The 25,627-nt window shown below is 36.0% G+C and overlaps 2 protein-coding genes across 4 annotated transcripts in view; one reads left to right on the forward strand and one right to left on the reverse strand.

Moving 5' to 3' along the window:
- Positions 1 to 25,627, forward strand: part of LOC145246782 (centromere protein L-like) — a 296,745-nt gene that overhangs the window by 71,130 nt on the left and 199,988 nt on the right. For both annotated transcript variants that reach the window (XM_080108575.1, XM_080108576.1), the window contains exon 2: positions 3,184 to 3,297. In XM_080108575.1, the coding sequence (XP_079964701.1) occupies positions 3,184 to 3,297 (114 nt within the window). The remainder of the gene's footprint in view (positions 1 to 3,183; positions 3,298 to 25,627) is intronic.
- The window catches only part of LOC145246781 (RNA polymerase II subunit A C-terminal domain phosphatase-like), an 83,610-nt gene that overhangs the window by 42,141 nt on the left and 15,842 nt on the right, over positions 1 to 25,627 (reverse strand). The window lies entirely within an intron of this gene.

Below are 25,627 nucleotides of genomic sequence, written 5' to 3' on the forward strand. Positions count from 1 at the left end.
GCCAGTAAAAAAAATTTGAAATAAGAAAAATGATTTTAAAATCGTTTTAAATAATGAGCTATTTAATCTATATATTAATATGATAGCGTGTGTGTTATTTTCTGGATCATTTAATTGTTATGGACTTCCATTTCTTGTAATAAATAATTTTACCAAGAATTCCTCATAAGTTTTATTTCGGTTTCAGTTATAGCTGATGACACTCAAGTCATTTAATTTTTTTTTATAAATAATTTTACTAAGAATTCTTCATAATTTTGATTTTGGTTTCAATTATAACTGATGGCACTTAAGTTACCTATTTTTTTTATAATTTTACCAAGAATTCCTCATAAGTTTTGGTTTCGTTTATAGCTAATGACACTCCAGTAATCTATTTTTAAAAAATAATTTTATCAAGAATTCTTCATAAGTCTTCGTTTCGGTTTTAGCTGATGGCACCTTAGTAATCTATTTTTTTTATAAATAATTTATCAAAAATTCTTCATAAGTTTTGGTTTCGATTATAACTGAAGGAACTTAAGTTTATATATATATATATATATATATTTTTTTTTTTCACAAGGTGGTCACCACTTATCAAGGCCCGCAAGCCACCCAGGGATAAGGGTATTGTAAGTACAGTATGTTAGTGTGGAGATTTAATAAAGTGTCTACTTAAGGGGGCAGTTCATCAAGAATTCGTTTACGTTGGACTTGAAGACATCCAGGTTGTAGTCAGGTGGGAAGCAGGCAGACAGAAACGAGTTCCACAGGCGTGCAGTTCTAAGAAAGAATCTTTGTTCATGAAATCTACGTTTTGATTTAGGCATAGATAAAGAGTGGGGAAAGTTTTTGACAGTGGATTCAGCTAGACGGGTGTTTTTCGTAAAAGATTGGCAAGGGGGGAACCAGAGATTGGAGCTCAGACGAGCACCTGCCATGGAAATAATGATGAAACAAAGACAGACTCACAACGTCTCTTCTTTGGGAGAGAGGTTGCAGGGAAGAGAAGAGGGCATCCCCACTAAGCCACAAAGTCTATTTTGTACTCTGTCAAGGCAGGATAGGCTGTTTTTAGCAGCTCCTGCCCAGATATGGCAGCAGTATTCCATCCTTGGATGTACTTGGCTTTTATATAGATTGAGAATTGCATCAGTAGTGAGATATCTTCTGGAGCGGTAGAAGGATCCCACCACCTTTCCAGCAACCTTGGCAACAGATTTAATGTACGTGTTCCATTTCAGATCAGGAGTGAAGGTCAAGCCCACAAGCTTGTCAAAACATGGGGCTTCTCCTAGACGAGAGCCATTCATTTCAATTGATGCCAGATGGAGACCAGAGCGTTGATGATGTAAAGATAGGGGTTTGGTTTTAGATGCATTAAAGGTAACCAGCCACATCTTCCCCCACTGAACCACGTGCTCGAGATCAGAGGAGAGAGAATCAGAGAGAGCTTTGTCATTTACAGCCTTTGATGTGTTGCCGTAGATGGTTGTGTTATTAGCAACGAATGATTTAAGTATGTGTTTAGGGAGATCATTGATGTAGATCAGGAAGAGAGTTGGGCCCAGGATGAACCCTTGAGGGACTCCAGCATTAATACTCTGGGCCTCTGATTTTTGTCCATTAACCACTACTCTTATGAGCCTATCAGAGAGAAATGATTTAATGATAGAGAGAACATTTTCAGTTATACCGTAGCTGGAAATCTTGTGAAGTAGGCCTTTATGCCATACCTTGTTGAAGCCCTTTGATATGTCAAGAGCAATTGCCCTAGAAAGGAAGCCGTCGTTAAGAGATTTACTAATCCTATGAGATATAACCGTTAGCACATCTGCGGTAGATCTTGCAGAACGGAAACCATATTACGTGTCACTAAGAAGGTTATTTCTGCTGAGGTGGTTGACTACTTTATTTAATATGGATTCCAGCAACTTACTCATGACACACAGGAGACTTATTGGTCTGTACTGAGAGGGAGATGACTTATCATCTGAGTCCTAAATACAGGGCATACTGATGAGGTTTTCCAGGGTGTTGGGAAACACTTCCCCTTAAGGCAACGCTTAAACAGTTTTGTAAGTATGGGAGCAAGTTCTGGTTGAAGCTTTTTTAACACTATAATTGGGATGCTGTCAGGGCCAGTTGCTTTACTGGAATCAAGGTTCTTGATTAGCTTAGCGACCTCATGCATGGATATTTGTATGTTACCTAGCGTGTTTTGTGTTATAGGAGGAAATATGGAAATATGGGGAGTTGATGGCCTTCGTCGCATAGGGTAGAATTAGCTGCAAAGTTCCTGGCAAATAGTTTGGCCTTGTCTGAAGCTGACGAGATGACCTCTGGTCCATTGATAATGGTTGGGATAGAACGCACATTTCTGTTCAGGATCCTTTTTTTTTTTTTTTTTTTTTTTTTTTTATTCAATTTTCACCCCAAACAAGGCACAGTGCCACTTTGAAGTAGGGGGCTACTATTAGGGAATTAATTTGCGGGGTCATTATGAAGGGAGAAGAGTAGAAAGATGTTTGTTAACATTACACTTGAACTTCTGCATATCATTGCAGCTGGGAAAGCAGAATCCCGGAAGGGAGTTCCAAAGACCCGCAGTTCTGGGGAAGAAACTATTGGAGTAAAAGGCCTTCTTGCACCTAGGGATCTCCACTGTAAAGGGATGAGACTTAGTAGCTTGTCGGGTTTGTCGGGGGTAGTTACGTCGGGGAGGTACAAGTGTTTGCAGTTCGTCAGAGCATTCACCATTAAAGTATTTGTAGAACAGGCAGAGGGATGCAACATCTCGTCGATGGGACAGAGGTTGAAGCCTAGATGACAGTTCAGGACCTATCAGGTTCACGACTCTTTTTTGAACCCTGTCCAGGAGCGAGAGACAAGCAGCAGATGCACCAGCCCAGATGTGACAACAGTACTCCATACATGGGCGAATTGTTGCCTTATAGAGGTATAGGATACTGGCAGGCGTAAGTAGTTTTCTAGCACGGTAGAGGGAGCCAACCTTCCTTGCAGCAGCCTTGGCAATGCTCTCAATGTATCTATTCCAGTTCATATTCCCTGTAAACGTTAGGTTATCCTATTTGTTAGGTTTATCCTATTTGTTATTTGCCAAAACTGGTAGGAACCAAGCCGCTGATCAGCTAGTTTGGATTTAACAGCTCTCTTGCATTTTTTATTACTCTTTTACAGTGGTTGCTGGCATTCCTGAAAGCAGCAGTGCATCTATTACGTTGGTAGCTATGGAAAAAGTGATTTCTGCACGCGATGGCAGCAGCACATTCTGGGGAGAACCATGGCTGGCTGGTAGGTTTTTGTTGGAATTTTTCTGATGGTATGATTTCTATGCCTACAATTAACCATTCAGTCAGGTCTGATACTATAGAGGACACATCCTTTTTAAACATGGAATGCAGAGGGAGATCAGATATAAATGTACAGAAGCCGTGGAGTATCGGTATACAGTACAGTGGAGGGGTACGTCTGGGGACTTATTACATTTTATTTTTATCTTAACTGATACGACGGAGTGGTCAGAGGATCCTAGAGGAGAAAGAACGGAACATGAACATAGCTCAGGGGAAGTTGAGAAAAAAAGGTCTAGGAGGCTTGCAGATTGATCTGTAGTATCAGGCACACGGGTGGGCTCGCGAACAATCTGAGTGAGGTCATAAGCAATGGCAAAATCATGACAGAACCTCCCCTCATCGTCCGTCTTATTTAAGTGGGTCAGCCATTCCACGTTATGGACGTTGAAGTCACCACAAATGTGGATGTTAGCCGAGGGATGTGTAGACAGGATCTGGTCTATTTTCTCAGATATGCTCTTAAAGATAGTAACTCCGCTGTTATGGGGCCGATAGAGGGCAAATATAAATGCAGTTGTGTAAGCAAGTGCAACCCGGAAGCAGATATAAGGTAAATTAGGATCTTCTTTAGAGATATCCCTGCCACATGGGAAGCCATCTTTAATGTAGGCACATATTTCATGCCCATGGCGTACTTCGGGGTCAGATTTAGATGTTAAGTTAGAGTATCCGTTAATTATGAACTCATCTAGAGAAGTGGTCAGCCCTATTCCAGTTTCGCTTACAAAGAATATGTTCGATTTCGTCTCCTGTAATTGGGTTTCAATCTCTGGAAGGTTGGAACGTAGACCCCTGATGTTGGAGAAGGAGACATGGTAGTAGGGGTCTACGTTGGAAGATGGGGTTCTAAGTTTATTCGAGCTTTTTTTTCTGGAGATGTTTCATGTTGAGGTTTTGGGATTTTTGGAACAGGTCGGCATACTTGGTTAGAGCAGGATAGAGGGAGAGAGTAAGAGAGAAAAAGACAGAAAATTTTTTTTTTTCTGTAGAAATATATTTTCTTATTATATATCAATCCTTATATAAGAAGCTCAATGTTATTACAGAGCAATATATAGAATAAATTACAAAAATTTATATCCCCCCCAAAAAAATAAACAAATAAAAAATAAAAAAAAATAAATAAATGGTAATAATCATAATATTAAAAATGTATTTATAGTAGTCAGACTCCAAATATTGATCTAAAAATAAAATATATATGATGCAACAAGTGATTAACATTGATTGATAAGTGGTTTCAAATGTATAAGCCAAATGCTTAATTGTTAGAATGAATGCAAAAATCAATGTTATAGTTATGATATATCTATTGTAAATCTATTAAGACAAACTATAAATTATTTTAATATATATACTCATTAAATTAACGTCTATAACTTCATTTTGGAAATATTAGTTAAATTTAGTTAAAAAATTAAATAAATAAATAAAAAAAATAAGATGTAATTAAAGTACATAGGAGAGGGGGTTTAAAGTATAAGGAAAACCTGGGTTGGTTGGTTTGTTTGTTTGCTTTTTCTGTTTTACGGCATATCAACCACTTTGGGGTCATTTAATGCCGAAAGGTTAGTTATGATGTGTTATATATTGGTTTGTTCTTCTTAAGGTTTTTTTTTGGGGGGGGGGGGAGTCTTTCCTTATATTTTTGAGTATATTTTAGTTTCTTTCAGAAAATTGATAATTTTTTGGGGATCAATCTTGTTTAATATTGTTTTCAGATTTTTTTCTTGGTAATACTTTGTTCAGGTTTGTTCAAGGTCAATGCAGTTTGTCAGTATATGGTGTAGGGTTCTTGACACGTTATACAGTTTGGTGTCTCCTCCCCTTTTAGTAGATGTGAGTGGGTTATGTGAGTGTGACCTATTCGCAGTCTGGTCATTACTACCTCTTCCTTTCTTGTTAACTTTTTGGTGTCTCTCGTTCCAATATTTGATGTTATTTGGAATAATTTGTTTTTGTACATGTGCTCCAGTTTTCTTGCCATTTTCTCTTCAAATATGTGTTTATTTTAGTCTTTAGGTCTGTATAGGGGATTTTTCCACTTATGTGGTTTTGTTGAAGAGTTTCCTTTGCTGCCTTATCTGCTTGTTCATTCATGTAGATGCCGATATGGCTTGGTATCCAGCAAAAGATAATGTTTTTTTTCATGGTTATGGCATCTATTTTGTTTAGCAATTTTGTAATAAGTGGGTTTGTCATTTTTTTTTCTTTTAGAGATATGAGTATTGAAAGTGAGTCAGTAAATATGATATATTTTTGATGGTCATCATTGGTTATTATATTTAGTGCCAAATCTATGGCTGTTGCTTCTGCGCTGAAAATAGAAGATTCGTTTGGGAGCCTTTTCTTTAGTTTTATTTTTTTGTGGATGGCTGCGCATCCTACTTTATCTCCATCTTTTGATCCGTCAGTGTAAATTTTTGTATATTCTTTGTATGTATTCTTGATGGTAAGTAGTTCTTCATGTTGATGGATGGGTTTTCGTTTTGGGATATTTATTTAATTTTAATATTATGTGTGGTTGTTTGATCATCCAGGGTGGAGTTTTTAATTTGCTATATTTATGTATTTTTGTAATGTCCATTTGGGCTTCTGTGAGAAGGTTTTTTATCTGGAGGCTGTAGGGCTTGATGATATTTTCTTTCTTGTTGAAGAGATGTGTGTATTGTGGGTGGAGAGATGTGTGTATTGTGGGTGAAGAGATGTGTGTATTGTGGGTGGAGAGATGTGTGTATTGTGGGTGGAGAGATGTGTGTATTGTGGGTGGAGAGTACATTGGTATGCAGGATTTGTTGGACATGATGCCAGCTTTAGGTAATATTGTAGCGCTAACTTCTGTCGTCTTAGAATCAGTGGAGGCTCATGGGCCTCTATATAGAGGCTTTCTACTGGAGAGGTTCTAAATGCTCCCACGGCCAATCTTAATCCTTGATGATGGATTGTATTTAGTTCTTTTATGTAGGACTTCCTTGCTGCTCCATAGATGAAGCATCCGTAGTCCATTTTAGATCTGATTAGAGTTTGGTATAGTTTCAATAATGTGACTTTGTCTGCACCCCAATCGGTGTGTGCTAGGACTTTGATCAATTGCATTGTCTTTTGGCATTTTGCTTTTAAATATTTTATATGTAGTATAAAAGTCAATTTTTTATCGAATATAATACCTAAATATTTATGTTGGTCGGTGAGTGGGATGTTCTTGTTATCCAGTTTCAGGTTGGGGTCGTGGTGGAATTTTCGTAATTTGCAAAAGTGGATGCACTTAGTTTTTTCCTCTGAGAATGTAAATCCATTTTCTATGGCCCATTTGTTTATTTTATTCAGACAGAGTTGTAGTTTGCGTTCGGCTGTTTGTATATATTTAGATTGGTAGTATATAAGTAGGTCGTCCACATATAGGGCGTTTTCAATTCCTGGGTCTATGTTTTTTATGATATTGTTTATTTTAATGTTGAAGAGGGTGACAGACAGGATACTGCCTTGGGGGACACCCATTTCTTGATCTTTTTGGACTGAATAAGTGTTGTCCATCCGTACTTGGAAGGTTCTATTTGTTAAAAATTTCTGATAATTTCTGGCATTCTGCCTCTAAGTCCTAGTTCATACAGATCTTTTTGGATTCCGTATTTCCAAGCGGTGTCATATGCCTTTTGCATGTCAAAAAAAATTGCTATTAGACATTCTTTTTTTGCAAATGCTTCTCTTATGCGTGTTTCTAGTTTTATTAAGTGGTCGGTGGGGCTTCTATTTTTCCTGAAACCCGACTGGCTTTCTGTAATTAGATTTTTGCTTTCCAAGTACCAATTTAATCTTTCGTTAATCATTCTCTCAAAAGTTTTGCACAAACAACTAGTGAGTGCAATGGGTCGGTAGTTTGTTGAGTTTGTATGATCTTTTTTTGGTTTAGGTATTGGGATTACTGTTGCCTGCTTCCAGTTTTTTTGGGATGCTGTTAGTTATCCATATCTCATTGTAAATTTGTAATAAGTAGTCCAGTGATGGTTTTGGTAGTTTTTTGAGGAATTGATAATGGATCTCGTCGGGGCCGACTGCTGTATCGGGAGATTTGTTTATTGCCTCCTCTAGTTCTGCGCTGTTGAATAATTGATTGTAATTTTCTTCATTTTTTAATTTGAAGTTTATTTTTATTTTTTCTTCATTTTTCTTTATAGCTTGGAATTTTTTATTTTGGTTTTTTGACGAGTTCATTGAGAATTGTTCTGCTAATTTATTTGCGATATTTTGTTTGTCGGTAATCTTCGTGTTGTCGCATATAAGGTGTTTAATAGGGTTCTTTGTATTTTTCCCTGCTATTTTTCTGACCATCTCCCATACTTTTTTGGGTTTAGTGTTTTGATTAATTTTTGTTACATAGTCTTTCCACATGTTCCGTTTTGATTCTTTGATAGTTTTCTGTGCTTTGGCCTTGCTGGTTTTATATGTGTCCAAATTTTCTTTCGTTGGACTGTTTTTGAATTAGTTTGCACATTTGCATCTGTTTGTACACTCGTTTGATTTGTGGTCTGGGTTTCTTTGGTTACATTTGCCACATACAGGTTGATTGTAGCATACATCCTCATGGTGTCCGAATTTTTGGCATTTTTGACATCTAAGTGGGTTTGGTATGAATAGTTCAACTTTTATGTTTGTATAACCGATTTTTATTTCTGTTGGGGCCTTTGGTGTGTTAAACGTTATGATATAGGTGTTGGTTAAAATTGGGTTCCCATTTTTTTTAATGGATATTCTTTTTATGTCTGTTAGTCCTTGGGATTTTAGTTCGATTTTTATTTCGTCAATTGAACAGTATGATAGTTCTTTGCTTCTTATAACGCCTTTTGATGAATTCATTTTACCGTGGGGATATGCTTTGATCTTTTTATGGAAATTTTCCATTTTTAAGAGGATATTGCCATCTTTTTTTTTTTTATTTACTTCTACTAGAATTGTTCCATTTCTTAAATTCTTAACCGCTTTGGGTGATATTCTTGCAGCAATTTCTTCCTGTATCAAGAATGGGGACAGTCTTGTCAGGGGGTTGTCATCTTCAGCCTCCAGGGTGATAAATCTTGGAAAGTTTTGTTTTTGTAAATCTTCTTCCTCTGAGCTGGAAATATCCGATATTTCCGTGTGATTTCTTTTGGGAGGCTTTTTCTTTTTTTCCATTTCTATTTTTGGTTATTTTTCATTTCTGCTGCTCCCCACCCGCCTCGGAGCCCTATGTGGGAAGTGTTTGGGGGGAAAACCCATTCGCCCCAAACACAACAGGGATACAGCAGAAGTATACTCTTCTTACTGTTGGATTCCAGCACCTGTGTTTTCTTCGTCCCCTCCAAGTGCCTTATTTCTGGAAGGGATGTTGGTTTTCCAGCCATGTTTCGTCTGTACTCACCAAATTGATTGACCCTTCAGCCACCGCTTACTAAATCAGTTTATTGCCTAATGTGGGGAGCGCGAGCGTGTTTTCTTGTTGTGTTTGTTTGATTTAAGGCTAGGCGTGACCAGCCGATTGATCGGAGCGGGCCTCTCCGACCGCTCGTCTAGCCGAGATAAGGGCCAAAGTGGTGTGTCGGGAAGGGAAGGAAACCATTTCTATCCTCTGCAACCCTCAACCACCAGGATTCCGTTCCAAGGTGTCACTGGACGCCACCCACGGCAAACTGGTGGCCCCATTGAGGGACTTTTACTCTCTGCAGAGGGGTAGCTGGTGTATTCTAAAGCCCCACCGACAGGGCGAAGGGAGGAAGTGGAGGGAAAAAAGGGGGGGGAAGGGGCTGTTTTTGTTTTTGGTTTTGTAGAACATAATTAAGTTTTACAAAAGAGAATAGAAAAACAAAAAGGAACATCAATGTAGGTGCATTTCGTCTCACGAAGCCAAAAAACCTGGTATGGATATAGTCTATATCTTTTCGGCCTAAACAATATTTATAAATCTTATTAACTTGAATTAAAATTAGAATTAGTTTTAACTTAAACATACATTTATTTAATTATAATTAAAATAACATGTTTTCAGATGAAGAAACTCTGAAACATACTTATTAGAGTATTAGGATATATACAATGATGATAAAAATTATGCTTAAATAAGGAATAAGTTCGTAAAATGTTTATTAAAAATAGATTGTCGTATGTAAAATTGAGTTAAGTTTGTGAAATGTAAAAATTAAAGAACATTACTTTCAATATAAATAATAATGATGGTGCTAATATGAATAAATAAATAAATAAAAAATTCAAGTAAATGGAAGTAACTAATTAATTTACAATTCAACATTAGCGGATATGAAGTATAACTTAATAACTTATGATTATCGATTGAAATAATCTGTAATACTAACATTTTGTATTGGGAAAATTAGTGAATTAATTTAAAATATAAATCGATTTAATTTTTTTAAAATAATATTGAATGAAAGACATTAAAACTATATTAAAATTAAAAATTAATTATTAGTTGAATATGGATGTCTATGCATTGTGAAAAATTAATAAATATAAGCAAAGTTTATTTCAGAAGATTTGTTCCAACTCTGCCGCATTTATTAAGTTAATTTAATTATAGACAATTATGATATAAAAGAATTTTCAGATTATTCTAAACTTAAAATGTAAGTATAGTTCTTGAATTGTATGATATTAAAAATTATAACTAAGTATTGATGTGTTTGATTGTAATAGCTAATAGATTTGAATTATGTATAGTCTTCAATTCGGATAAATTGTTTAGTTACGATAACTGACTAAAATGATCAATCATTTTTTTGTAGCTTAGTTTAGTTTCGTATATACATACATATATAATATTTTATAATTTGCTGATATTATTTTCATAAGTACGTATATTAGAATAAATTTACTAATTATTGAATAGAACATTTGGTAGAGGTAAGGTAAGTTTTTGTTTAATGGCACATCAACCCTATAGGTCATTTCATGCCATGAAATGTGAAGAAAGTATTCTTCATTGAGTTTTTAGGTGATAAATTGTTTTTAATTAAGACTTAGTATTTCTAGGTCTTTTTCCAGGATGTTTTTTCCTTTCAAATGTGTTCCAAAAGTTTAGTTTTTCTTACAAAATCTAATATTTTATGAGATTTTCCAAATATTGCTTTAAGGTTTTGTTCCTTGAAATATTTCACACAAATATGTTCATATTTTTTGCATTCCGTTAATACGTGTTTAATGGTTAGTGGATGTTGACAGGTTCTACATTGGGGGATACCTTCTGCTTTCAGAAGATATTTATGAGTTAGTCTTGAATGACCAATTCGAATTCTGGTGAATATAGTGTCTAATTTTCGTATTGGTATTATGGCCCTATCTTGTCCAACATTCGGTTGTATTTCTCTAAGTTTGTTGTTTAGTTGTTCGTTCCATAGTTTTTGCCATTTGATTTTTATGTAGGAGTTTTTGTTTTTCCTATCTGTGTATGGTATTTTTATGTTTGATGGGGGTTAGATTTGTTGCGTCTTTAGCCAGTTTGTCAGTTTCTGACTATCCTTTTTTTTTTCTTATTTTTTTTTTTAAAATTACATTTTCACCCCAAACAAGACAAATTGCCACTTTGGTGTAGGGGGCTACTATCAGGGGCAACAACTACTGGGGTACTATGTAGGGATTTGGGCAGCAAGATGTCGGTTCATGTTACACTTGAACTTCTGCATGTCAGTACTGTTGGGGAAGCAGGGACCTGGAATGCAATTCTAAAGTCTAGCGGTTCTGGGGAAGAAACTATTGGAGTAGAAAGATCTTTTACATCTAGGGATCTCTACAGTGTGGGGGTGGGATTTAGCAGCCTGTCGGGTTTGTCAAGGGTGTTCACGTCGTGGGGGCACAAGTGATTGCAGTTTGTCAGAGCATTTACCACTAAAATACTTGTAGAACAGGCAGAGGGATGCAACATTTCATCGATGGGACAGAGGCTGAAGCTTAGATGCCACTTCAGGGCCTATCAGGTTTGCGACTCTCTTTTGAACCTTGTCAAGGAGCGAGAGACTAGTAGCAGATGCACCAGCCCAAATGTGACAGCAATACTCCATACATGGGTGAATAGTGGCCTTATAGAAGTACAGGATACTTTCGGGTGTTAGTAGTTGTCTAGCACGGTAAAGAGAGCCCACCTTTCTTGCAGCGGCCCTGGCAATGCCTTCAATGTAATTGTTCCAACTCATGTTTCCTGTGAACATTAGGCCAAGGAGTTTGAAAGATGTACTCTCAGATAAAGGGTCGTTGGCCATTGCTATAGGTGGTAGAGAGGGTTTCTTGTAATTATTGAATGAAACTAGTTTAGTCTTGGCGGCATTGAATGTGACCAACCATTTTAGTCCCCATTCCACTACAGATTGGAGGTCTTCCTCTAGTGTTTCTGCCATTTCTTTAGAAATGTGTTCAATCGTCTTCCTGTCATGCCTGCCATAGAGTGTAGTGTCATCAGCATATATACCCATCTCAGAGGAAATTTTGTCGGGGAGGTAATTTACGAATATCAGGAACAATAGAGGTCCAAGGATAGACCCCTGGGGCACTCCTGCATTTATATCATATTGTTTAGATGTATGACCGTCGAGGACAACCTGAATTTTTCTCTTATCTAAGAAGGATTTAATTATGTTAAGTATTCTACCAGTGATACCGTATGATCTTATTTTCCTGAGGAGACCCTCATGCCATACCCTGTCAAAAGCCTTAGATATATCTAGAGCTACCGCTCTGCCCTCCTCCACTTTGTCCAGTGAATGGTATATACGTTCAGAGATTACAGTTAGGATGTCTGCTGTGGAACAGGCTTGTCTAAATCCATATTGTTGGTCAGTCAGAAGTTTAGCATCTGTAAGGTGATGGACTAGAGCATGGTTAATTATGGTCTCAAATATTTTGGCAAAAAGTGGAAGGAGGCTAATGGGGCGATAATTTGATGGGTCAGTCCTTTCGTCAGAGTTCTTGAATACTGGTACAACAGAAGCAGTTTTCCAACAGCCCGGAAAGCAAGCTTCATTAAGGCATTTGTTGTAGAGTTTGGAGAGAACTGGAGCTACTTCGGCTGGGCACTTTTTTAATAGCATAGCTGGGATGAGATCAGGTCCACATGCTTTTGAAGTGTCAAGGTTTTTTATGATGGCATGCACCTGAACAGGGGTGATTTTCAGATCGTCTAGCATGGCGTCTGTCCGTATAGGAAAGTCAGGTAGGGGGTGGTTGGAAGGGTCCAGTGTGGAGTTTGAGGCAAACCGACTGGCAAGCATCCTAGCCTTCTCGGTTGCTGAGGAGACAACCTCGTGATTGTTGGTGAGTGGGGGAATTGTTGATTGCCCATTATTTACTACACTGTTGTAGATTTTCCAGAAGTCTCGAGTTCCTAGTTTTTGTGCTTCGATGCATTTTTTAGTGGTTTTATGCCGACATGACTTGGTATTCATGCTAATATTATTGTTTTATTTTCCTTTACTTGGTGTTGGTATATTTCCATAATTTCCAGGATGCACGGATGGTTCATGTTCCTTTTTTTCAATGCCATTAAGCTGGACACGGTGTCACTGAAGATAAGGAATTTGTTTTTGCTAGACTCTTGGACTACTTCTAGAGCGATCTTAATAATCTGTAGCTCTGCGGTATATATAGAGGCATCGTCTGGTAATCTGTATGTTTTTTGGTTCTTCGTATCCTTCTGTAATAGCCTTTTTAAGGCGATATCTCGGAGGTTTAATAGCTGTAGGTTTGCTGGTATAGAAATGTTCATACATTGATGTATATATTTTTTCATGAGCAGGATTTTCTGGTAGACTTTTAAGTTTCACCGTATATTGGAGCGAGAGTTTTTCCCATCTCAGGTGGAGGGGGAGTTCATTAGCTTCTGTGTGCAGGCTTTGAATAGGTGATGTTCGGAAGGCTCCTAAACAGAGTCTGAGTGCTTGGTTTTGTATGGGCTTGAGTTTCTCTAGATATGATTTTCTTGCTCAGTTATATATAATGCAACCATAGTCCAACTTTTTGGCATTTTTTTTTTTTGAGTACTTTTATATGGTGGCTTGAAGTTAATATTGCTATCCAGGATCATCCTCAAGTATTTGGTTTGTTGTACCATTGGTATTGCGTTGTTATTAATTTTTAGTTGTGGATCCTCTTTTTTTGCAAAAGTGCATACAAACTGTTTTGTTTTTTTGAGAAGATAAACCCATTTTCATCAGCCTATTTCTCTATTTTGTTAAAGCATTCCTGTAATTTTTTTTCTATTGTTAACATATTAGGAGATGAATAGATGATTGAAAAATCGTCTACAAAGAGGGATTTATCAATGTTTGTGGTCACTACTTTACCAATACTATTGATTTTCAGCAGGAAGAGTGTAACGGATATTATACTGTCCTGGGGCACTCCCATCTCCTGTTCATGCACTTCAGATTTTTCTCCTCCAAGGCGCAATCTAAAAGAACATTTTTTAAGGAAATTTTGTATGAATATTGGCATCCTTCCTCTGATTACCAGGTTGTGCAGGTCCCTCATGATGCTGTATTTCCATGTGGTGTCGTATGCTTTTTCTAAATCAAAAAATACTGACACCACATGGTGGTTTCTGATAAGTCCATCTCTTATGTAAGATTCCATCCTAACCAATTGATCCATTCGCTCCTTTTTTTTCTGTAGCCACATTGATGTTTGTCTAATATCGCGTTTTTTTTTCTAATATCCATATAAGATGGTCATTTGCCAATCTCTCCATGGTCTTGCAGATACAGCTAGTTAGAGAGATAGGGCGGTAATTTGTTGGATTCGAGGGGTCTGTGTCAGGTTTTGGGGTTGGTATGATTGTGGACTCTTGCCAAGCATTAGGTAAGTAACTCAAGAGCCAGATATTATTGAATATGTTTAAAAGAGTATTTAATGAAGTCTTTGGTAGTTGTTTCAAAAATTGATAATGGATTTCATCTGGTCCCGTAGCAGTATCTTTGCTTCTATCCAGAGCGCTTTTAAATTCGGATATTGTGAATGGTAAATTATATTTTTCTGTGTTGTTTGAGATGAAATTCAGTTTTCCTTTTTCTGCTTCTATTTTGTAGTTTTGGAATGTTAAGCTGTGGTGTTTGGGTGAAGAGTTTTTGTTTAGTTGTTCAGCAAGTTTGCCATGTCCTTTTTTTCAGTGCATTTTCTACCATCAGGTTTTTTTAGGCATATAGTGGGGTATTGGATTTGTTTCCCATTAATTTTCCTCACCATGTCCCATACTTTCTTGCTAGATGTTTTATTATTTAACTTAGATACATAATCTTGCCATGTTTCCGGTTTGGCTTTTTTCGTTATTTGTCGTGCTTTTGCATGGGCTTGGCAGTAAATTTTTAAGCTTGTTGTGGATGGATTTATTCTGAATTTTTTTAGGGCTTTTTTCTGTTTCTTGATTCTTTGCACTCTTTTGTGAACCATGTTTTATGTTTACTTTTTTCTTTCAAGTTTTGGGGATTGTTTCTTCTGCTATTTTTATTAACTTTTGAGTGAATGTTGTTACTGGGTCAGGTTCCTGAAGTATTTAATTATTTATTTGTGTTTGGCAGAGATTCCTGAATGTGAACCAGTCAGCTCTCTTTAGTTGCCATTTTGGTGCTCCGTTTTCTATTGTGGGATTGTTTGTTTTGATGATAATTGGATAGTGGTCACTACCACACTGTTCTTCATGGATGTCCCAATTAAAGTCCATGTAAATTGTCGGAGAGCTGAGTGTTAGATCTATGGCTGAGGTTGTTCCTATAGGTGGATGTAGGTAGGTGTGCTTGCCATTGTTCAGTATACACATGTCTGTAGTTTCTAATATGGCTTCTATTATTTTTCCGTTGTGGTTTGGTTGTCTGTTTCCCCAAAGATGGTTGTGTGCATTGAAATTCACCAGGATTAGGAATGGTGCAGGGAGCCGTTCAATCATTCTGTCTCTGAGTTTTTCCTAGTTTATATTTTGGTGGAATGTAGATCGAGCAAATTGTAAAAGTTTGGTATAAGATAGCTCTTACTGCAACGACTTGACATTCTATATTTAGGTTGAGTTTCTCATGGGGTATTGTTTTTTTTAACATAATGATTGTACCGCCTATTGGTCTACGGTCTATGTGTGAAAGGTTGATTTTATTGTATACGTCATAGTCTTTAAAAGATAGTTTGGAATTTTCCTTCAGTAGAGTTTCTTGTAAACATATGATATTCGGATTGTATTCTTTGATTAATTGCTGTAGCTCTTCATAGTTTGGCTTCAATCCTCTACAGTTCCATTGTAGAGCTGCTATGTTCCTAGTTTTTTTTTTTTTGTTCTGCCATTTTTATTTATTTGGGAGTGTAGGCTTGCTTTTGTCCCTCTGATGTTCCTTTGTTTTTGGCTTGTCTTCTGTTTGGCCTTTTATTTCATTTTTTTTTTGTTTGGGGATCTGGGACTGAAATTAGTTTTTGTCCGTTTTGTTTTGATCGTGATCGATGGGGGTGGGGTTCATGATTTAATGTTTCTGTTTCTTGGTTTGGGTATTCTGTTTCCATTTCATCTTTAGATTCAGTTTGATTTTTAGGGATTGGGGTTCTAGATCTGGAGTTTGAACGGGACCTTATAACTGTTTTGTTTTGGTTTTTCTTTTGTTTTGATGGTGTTCGATAGGAAGTCTCCATTTCATCAGGTTGTGTCAAATTTTCTAATTTTTTTGTTTTGTTGATTTATTGTTTGGTTTTGAGAAAGTTTGTTCTTGGAGACATTGTTCTTTAAGAGGGAAGGTTTGGGTTTGGGAGGACACAAGTACTTTATTGGGTTCTTTTCTGGTTTCTTGCTTTAATTTTTCCAGATTTTGAGAGTGTTGTAGTTTTAATTTTTTTTTAAAGTTAAGCAGTTAGTTCGGTTCTAGCTGTACCAGTTTTTTAATTAGTTGGTCGTATTTATCAGCCTGGTTGCTGGGATTTGTTTTTCCTGTAATTTTTGCATAAGTTTTGTTTTTTATAACTTCTTCCACTATTGTTTTCGCTTCTAGGCAAGAAATATTACATTTATGTTTTGTGGCTAGGATTTCTTTTTCATTTTTCCATCGTTCACAGTTTTTGGAATAGGCAGGGTTGCTCGCCTTGGCAGTTTATACATTTGGACTCACAACATTCTTGTTCATTGTGACTTATTTCTTTTGAGCCCCATTTAGTACTCGTGGGATGACCTCTGCAGGCATCCCTATGGTGACCGGATTTTTGACAGTTGAAACATCTCAGAGGATCTGGGATGTATATTTCAAATGGTTCTATGGTGTAACCAATTTTAATTTTAGGTGGAATTTTTGGAGTATTAAATGTGATAATATAAGTATGAGTTGGTATTTTCTCTGATTTTTTTTTCATGTAGATTCTTTTATAGTCAAGAACTCCTTATTTGCTTAGTTCGTTCTGGATTTCTTCTGGTGAAGCAAGTGATAGTTCCTGGCTTCGGATAACTCCTTTGGATTGATTTAGTTTGTGTGGAGTGACTTTAATGTTAATATTATGGAAAGTTTTCATATTTTCTAAATTCGATTTATTGTCTCAATTTCAATTAATAAGTTACCATCTCTTGTTTTTTTTTTTTAATCATTTTTAGGTTTATTTTCCTGTTTAGCACTTTTTCGGGATAATTTTGACATTGGTGTTTTGTCTAGTGATTCTAATACATAGGGAAGTCTACGTTTTCCTCATTTTCTGAGTTCGATAAAGCACGTTTGGGTTTTTTTGTTTTGACATAATTATGGATAAAAATTTTGTTGCCTGTGTTCCCCACCTACCTCAGAGCCTGATATTGGGACTTGTCAAGAGGGAAACCCATTCGCCTTGACAGAGTCAGGGCTACACAGGTAGTATAGAGAAAAATCCAGGTTGTTCTCGACGGTCGTACATCTAAACAATATGATATAAATGCGGGAGTGCCCCAGGGATCTATCCTTGGACCTCTGCTGTTCCTGATATTCATAAATGACCTCCCCGACAAAATTGCCTCTGAGATGGGTATATATGCTGATGACACCACACTCTATAGCAGGCACGACAGGAAAACAAATGAACATATATCTAAAGTAATGGCAGAAACACTAGAGGATGACCTCCAATCAGTAGTGGAATGGGGACAAAAATGGATGGTAACGTTCAATGCCACCAAGACAAAACTGGTTTCATTCAATAATAACAAGAAACCTTCTCTACCACCTATAGCAATGGCCAACGACTCTTTATCTGAGAGTACGTCTCTCAAGCTCCTTGGCCTAACGTTCACAGGAAACATGAGTTGGAACAATTACATCGAGGGCATTGCCAGGGCCGCTGCAAGGAAGGTGGGCTCTCTCTACCGTGCTAGAAAGCTTCTAACACCCGAAAGTATCCTGTACCTCTATAAGGCCACTATTCGCCCATGTATGGAGTATTGCTGTCATATTTGGGCCGGTGCATCGGCTACTAGTCTCTCGCTCCTTGACAGGGTTCAAAAGAGAGTCGCAAATCTGATAGGCCCTAAACTGGCATCTAAACTTCAGCCTCTGTCCCATCGTCGAAACGTTGCATCCCTCTGCCTGTTCTACAAGTATTATAATGGTGAATGCTCTGAAGAACTGCAATCACTTGTGCCCCCACGACGTGAACACCCTTGACAAACCCGACAAGCTGCAAAATCCCACCCCCACACTGTAGAGATCCCTAGATGTAAGAGATCTTTCTACTCCAGTAGTTTCTTCCCCAGAACTGCTAGACTTTGGAATTCCATTCCAGGTCACTGCTTCCCCAACTGTACTGACATGCATAAGTTCAAGTGCAACGTGAACCAACATCTTGCTGCCCAAATCCCTACATAGTACCCCAGTAGAGGTTTCCCCTGATAGTAGCCCCCTACACCAAAGTGGCAATGTGCCTTGTTTGGGGTGAAAATGTAATTAAAAAAAAAAAAAAAAAAAAAAAAATACTCAGTCAAGTAAGAAATACCAAGCATCTGTCGTTAGCCAATTTTCACTACACAAATCTAGCGTGAAAAAAGTTGTGATTGCAGCCATGTTGGGATTTGGTTTCTCATCCTCGGCCGGCGCTTTCAAACGTCTACTTTGAGGTGAAGTTTTGTTGGTTTCTATGGTTTTGTTCTTTTACTAATTTTAAAATTCTCAGTTTAGTCCAAACCATTGATAGTAGACATAGGGCTTGACCTGACCAGCCGATTGATCAGATCGGGCCCCTCCGACCACTCGTCTAACCGAGGTAAAGGCCAAAGTGATATATTGGGAAGAAGAGGTTTATAAACTTGTCCTCCAAGACCTTCAATCCCCAGGATTCCATTCCAAGGTGTCACGGGTCGCCACCCACGGCCAACAAGTGACTTTTACCCTCTGCAGAGGAGGCAGTCTGTGTATTCTAATGCCCCACCAACAGGGCCGGCAATATAGGAGATAACTCATCTCAACTGCACTTAAAAATTTCCTAATGAAATAAAATGAAAATATAGGAAAAATTAGGGTAGATGTCTACTTTAAGGTCATAAATCAGTACAATTAGTGTCCTTTATGAACCCAACTGAGCTGCGGATCGGCTTCATATAAATTTAACATAAAATGATACTCTCTTTCCGGGACATATCAGTTTTTTAGAGCAGTTAACCAATTTTTTATAATTAACCCTAAATCTGAGTAATACTAAAAAAAAGTTTGAAAATTGCGAGTAAAATCAAGTTCCACATGTCTTTGTTTATTTTCTTTGTCTGCTGATCGTTCTGTTTCATGATGAATGCCCTGGAAAAGTCCATTCTGATTAATGTTACTAAATAGGGTTTGGGGGTGATAAAAAAAAAAAAGCCATTCAAAATGTTTCTTAAACATTATTACGCAAGTCATTTCAAGTAATAATTTATTTTACCCATATAAACTAGAGAAATGCATGTGTAAACATTTTAATCGTGTAAGAATCAAGATGGGTGCTATCAAGCAATTTTGTAGAGCATGAAGCAGCCTTGGTCTTACAATCAAAAACTAAAATCGAGTGAAATGAAACAAACCGAGGGCAAAGCTGACTAGTTGGAACATGACAATTTAAACTTTTATTTAAAAGTTGTTTAAATTATTTGTCAAATAAAAAAAAAAAATTAAACAAGTTGTTTAAAATATGTTTAAATTATTTTTTATATTCTTTTCCCTTGCATTTAATATACAGAAGTAAAAATAAAAGTTGTTTAATTTGTCATATTCCAACTAGTCAACTTTGCCTTAGTTCATTTCGTTTCACTCAATTCGATCTTGGTTTTTGATTGCAAAGTCAAGACTGCTACATGCACTACGAAAATGTTGATGACATCCATCTTGATTCTTACACGATTAAAATGTTTACATATTTAATTGTGCATTTGTAAAATAAATTTTTACTCAAAATAACTTCTCATGTAATAATGTTTAAGATGAAAATCATTTTGAATGGCTCAGGTGTGTTAGAATTTTTTTTTGAATTTTTGACATCCTTAACACAAAACTGCGAATAAAATATACAAAACTCATAATTTCTCTTTTTAAAGTGGTTTGTTTAATTTCTTTATGGAATATACTTCCAAAATAAACTATTAAAATTCTTTGAAAAAAAATAGAAATATTTTTTATCTAAAAAAAAAAAAAAAAAAAGTGTTTACGAAGTACTTGCACACGCTCATACCGCCATTTTTTTTATGTAATGAAATCAATTGAATTTTATGAGTTAAGTTTTTTTCAATTTTTTCAATTTAAAAATCTTTCAAAGTTTTTCTATTGGTTCAATTTTTAAGATATTTTCAGGTTTAATGTGAAATTTTATGCTCTTTCCAATAAACTGAATATAATATTCTAGACAAACGTTTTTCTTTTTAAATTCACCCCTCCCCCATTTTTAAATATCTATTAAAATGAAAATTTTCTCATCTCAGACTTATTGAAGATAAAAGGTCAATAAATAAAATTGAAGATAAAAGGTCAATAAATAAAATAATCTAATTTAAAACAAACAAAAAAAGAATAGTTTTGTGCAAATTTACCGATAAAGTCAAAAGTTAAAAAAAAAAAAAAAAAAAAAAAAAATTTTTTTTTGTCTAGTAAATACTTACTATAATTTTTTCTATTTCATTCAATGTTGCTTTTAGATATTAAAAAAAAAAAAATTCATTCCATAAAGAAGAAATCAAAATATTTTAAATCAAAAACTCATGTATTTCTTAAAGAGAATAAAAAAAAAAAAAATGGAAAAAATTCGTTGAGGGGTTTGTTTATAAAAGTAAACTTACTTATGAGTGAATGTGATCATTTTTCATGTACGGTTACCCATATTTAACTAACTTTTGTTGACAGCAAACACATATCAGAAATAGAAAGGGGAGATTAATTTTATAGTGCTTTCAGGCCACCGTAGTTCTCAATTCGAAATAAGGGAGACAAACCCGCTCTGTGACCATCTGATATGACAATTTAAAATCGCTGCATTTTTGAATCCTTGCTTAAAAAATTATTCTATTTAAAAAAGTACATAGAATATAAAATATAAATATGAATAAATTCTTAATAATGAAGAATGGAAGTACCCATTGATTAGTATTTTTTATAGGTACGTGATTTTTAGAATTTATATATTAACTATATATAAATTCTTAGAAATAAGTTAAAATTCGCTGCTTTTCTTGAAATCTTTTTTAAAGAAAACCGATAAAAAAAAAAAAACAAATATTGCATATTTTGCTATTAAACCTGTTATTATTTTAAAATTTGGTCTTTGCTCCTTTTATTGAAAAAAAAAAAATTATGGTTTAAATTACATTTTTCAAGCTGTTATAAGCTTTCAAAGATAGTAAGTCTAATTATTCAAGTTTTTATCACGCATTTTTAATGGTGACTTCTGACACGGCTAATGTCTCATATCAATCACAAACCTTAATTAGTAACATTACCCAGTTTTTTGTTTGTTTTTTTTTGGTATTTTTTTACGACCTGCCCCAGCATAGTATAAATACCCCGAACCACTCCATGGTAAGAACGGTTTTTGCAATACCCCCTCCAAACCTCCCCATGTTAAGAACGGCTTTCAATGTGAGGGGGGTATTTATTCTGAAAGCCGTTCTTAACATGAGGAGGCTGGGGTGTTTATAATACGCTGAGGCACTAGGTGTATCAGAAATTTGGAGGAATTTTTGACACCCCTAACAAAGAACTGCAAATAAAATATAAAATCTCATACTTTCTCTTTTTAAAGTGGGTTGTTTATTTTCTTTATGGAATATACTTCCAAAATAAACTATTAAAGTTGTTTGAAAAATAATAGAAATATTATTTTTTAAAAAACAGTGTTTACAAAATGCCCACGTGCCTTCATGCAGCCATTTTTTTTTATGTAATGAAATCAATTGAATTTTACGAGTTAAATATTTTTCAATTTTTAAACTTTAAAAATCTATCAAAATTTTTCTATTGGTTCAATTTTTACGATATTTTCAGGGTCAACGTGAAATTTTATGCTCTTTCCAATAAACCAAATATATTTTGAACAAACGTTTTTTTTAAAATTCAACACCTCCCCCCATTTTTAAATGTCTATTAAAATTTTAATAATTAATTTATGTACCAAAGTTTTATATATCACAAATTGAAGATAAAAGATCAAGAAAATATTCTAATTTAAAAAAAAAAAGTTTTTTGGAAATTTACCTGTAAAGTAAAGTATAAAACCTATTTTTTTTAAAAACCATGTTGATTTTTTTTTTATGAAAGCTCATGTTATGCTTATATCGTCAAGTAAATACCAGATGCTTACGACAAATTTTTCTATTCCATTCAGTGTTTTCTTTTTTTAGATATTTAAAAAAAAAAATTCAGTCGATAAAGAATATATCAATCAAAAACTCGTGTATTTCATTAAGAGAATTAAAAAAAAAAAAAATTTGTGAATTGGATTTTTTTGTTTTTGGGGGAAAACTTAAAAGTGAATGTGTGTTTCTTTTTAACTACAGAGGACAAAAAAATACTAATTTTAGTTAACACACGCAATAAAAAAGAGACATTATTTATGTCCCTTTGACGAATCCATATTTGATAAATTTCATATTAGCAGGAGGAGCTCTTAAGCTTGGCGCAAAACATGTTACGAAAATGCGATTTTCTACGACCCTCGCTTTAAAAAATCCTTTTATTTAAAAATACATAGAATTTAAAATATAAATATGGATAGATTCTTAACAATAAAGAATGGAACTACCCATTTAATAGTATTTTTTTTTAGGTAAGTGATTTTTTGGCATATATATATATATATATATATATTTATAAGAAAGTCAAAATATGTTGATTTTCTTTATATTTTTTTTTAAAGAAAACCGCTTTAAAAAAATAAATATTGCATAATTTGCTATTAAACCTGTTATTTTAAAAAGATTTGGTCTTTGCTCCTTTAATTGAAAAAAAGGTGCTAATGCAGAGAGTGATCTGCGCTATTTTTTAAATGGTATTTCCAGGTTTAATTAAAGTTTTATGATATGTTTTTTTTAATTTTTTTTACATGGGGGGGTCACCACTTATCAAGTCCCAGGGGCCATTCGGGGATAAGGGTTACTGTGTGTACAGTAATCAATGGGATAGTATCGTAGTAATAGTTAGTATTGGGGATTTGATAAGGTGTCATTACTTAAGGGGGCGGTTCATCAGAAATTTGTTTGTGTTAGACTTGAAGACATCCAAGTTGAATTCAAGGGGGAAACAGGCAAGCGGCAGAGAGTTCCACAGCCGTGCAGTTCTAAGAAAGAAGCTTTGTTCATGGAATCTACATTTTGATTTAGGCACGGATAAAGAGTGGGAAAAATTATTGACAGTTGTTTCAGCTAGTCGGGTGTTTTTCGTGAAAGATTGATGAGGGGGGAACACAGAATGGAGCTCAGGCGAGCACTTGCCATGGAAATAATGATAAAATAGAGACAGGCTCGCAACGTTTCTTCTGTGGGAGAGAGGTTGCAGGGAAGAGAAAAGGGCATCTCCCACCAAGCCACAAAGTCTATTTTGTACTCTGTCAAGGCAGGATAAGCTGTTTTTAGCAGCTCCTGCCCAGATGTGGCAGCAGTACTCCATCCTTGGACGTACTTGGCTTTTATATAGATAGAGAATTGCATCATTAGTGAGATATCTTCTTGAGCGGTAGAAGGATCCCACCATTTCCTTGGCCACAGACTTGATGTATGTGTTCCATTTCAGATCAGGAGTAAAGGTCAAACCCAGAAGCTTACCAAAACATGGGGTGTCTCCTAGACAAGAGCCATTCATTTCAATTGATGCCAGATGGGGATCAGAGCATTTATGATGTAATGATAGGAGCTTGGTCTTAGATGCATTAAAGGTAACCAGCCACTTCTTCCCCCACTGAACCACGTGCTCAAGATCTGAGGAGAGAGAATCAGAGAGAATGTTGTCATTTACGGCCTTTGATGTGTTGCCATAGATAGTTGGAGATCATTGATGTAGATCAAGAAGAGAGTTGGGCCCAAGATGAACCCCTGAGGGACTCCAGTATTAATACTGTGGGACACTAATTTCTGCCCATCAGAGAGAAATGATTTCTTCCTATCAGAGAGAAATGATTTAATGATACAGAAAACATTTTCAGTTATATCGTAGCTGGAAATCTTTATGCCATACCTTATTAAAGGCCTTTGATATGTCAAGAGCAATTGCCCTAGAAATGAAGCCTTTTATTGAAATTGACTGACTTCCTCATCTTGGTTGTTATAGTCACAACACTTTGGCCGTTTTGCCCTCTGGCCTTCATCAGGTGTTTTGTATCGAACTGGGGAACCGTTTGTTAGGAGTCTCGAACCCAACCCTTTATTATTATTACGGGGGTACCGTTTCGGACTCCAGCTAGGCTCTGGGACATAGTTGCTGATTCTGTTTTGAATGTTACTTTTCACTGCCTTCGTTCAGGATTGAACTCAGCACCTTTGAGTAACTGTAAACTTTGATATGTCTAGGACCACTCGGCCATATGTCACTAGGACAATTCTTAGTTGGTTTTTGTTAATGTTAAACCTATGTTGTTATTCAAGGTTTTCTCTCTCTATTAGGTGTCCAAATTACATTCAGCTCTACGCTTGGTTTGCTCAGTAGGTTGTTATGTCCGAGCATGTGAGCTGTTTCTTTAAGTTTTCTCACTTTCCAGTGGGGTCTCTCTGCTTATTATTTTTACTTCATCCCATAGGGGGCGATGGTCCCCCCTCTCCATCCAAACATGGTTGGCTATACCCGATTTTTCCGTCTCCCCTTTAGTTACTGCTTTTTGGTGTTCTTCCACCCTTACTTTAAGGGGACGGCATGTTTCACCCTTGTAAACCTTTCTGCAACTGCATGGGATGGAGTATATGCAGTTCTTGGTCATGTTCTCCTCCATGTGGGGCTTCACTTGTACCAGGTGTCGTTTGAGTGTTGACTCTTGAATACTGTCCTGATGTTGTAGGGGGCACATATTCTCTGAATCTTTTCGGAGATGCCTCGTATGTATGGTAGGCAGATCGTTGGAGGTTTTTGGGTTTCATTCTTCTCTCTTATACTATTAACACGTCTGGTGGATAGTATGCTATCGGGGTAGTTGTTACGACGGAGGGTATTCTTCAACCTGACCATTTCTTGGTGGTATGTAATGGTCTCGCTACTTATTGTCTCTGCTCGATGTTGTAGGCAGCGTGCGATTCCATGTTTGATACTGTATGGGTGATGAGAGTTGAAGTTAAGGTATTGACCGGTGAAGGTAGGCTTGCGATATACGGATGTCTTAAACCCATGCTCTGTGCGTGATATGAGTATATCAAGGAAGGCCAGTTGGTTATATTTTTCTTTCTTCATTGTGAAAAACACAGACAATTACAAATGAAGCCTTTGTCAAGAGATTCGCTAATTCTATGTGATATAACTGTTAGCACGTCTGCTGTAGATTTAGCAGAACGGAAACCATATTGCATGTTACTAAGGTTATTTCTGCTGATGTGGTTGACTACTTCTCTATTTAATATGGATTCCAGCAACTTACACATGACACTCAGGAAACTTATTGGTCTGTATTGAGAGGGAGATGACTTATCACCTGAATTCTTAAATACAGGGCATACTGATGAGGTTTTCCAGGGTGTTGGAAAGCACTTCTCCTTAAGGCAACGCTTAAACAGTTTGGTAAGTATGGAGGCAAGTTCTGGTTATAGCTTTTTTAACACTATTATTCAATTGTAAGGTTAAAGTACAGAATAGGTACAAAGCACCCTCCTCATGTTAAGAATGGCTTTT

Source organism: Euprymna scolopes, chromosome 24 (genome assembly GCF_053919585.1).
Source record: "Euprymna scolopes isolate OS-2025 chromosome 24, ASM5391958v1, whole genome shotgun sequence".
Lineage (NCBI taxonomy): Eukaryota > Metazoa > Mollusca > Cephalopoda > Sepiida > Sepiolidae > Euprymna > Euprymna scolopes.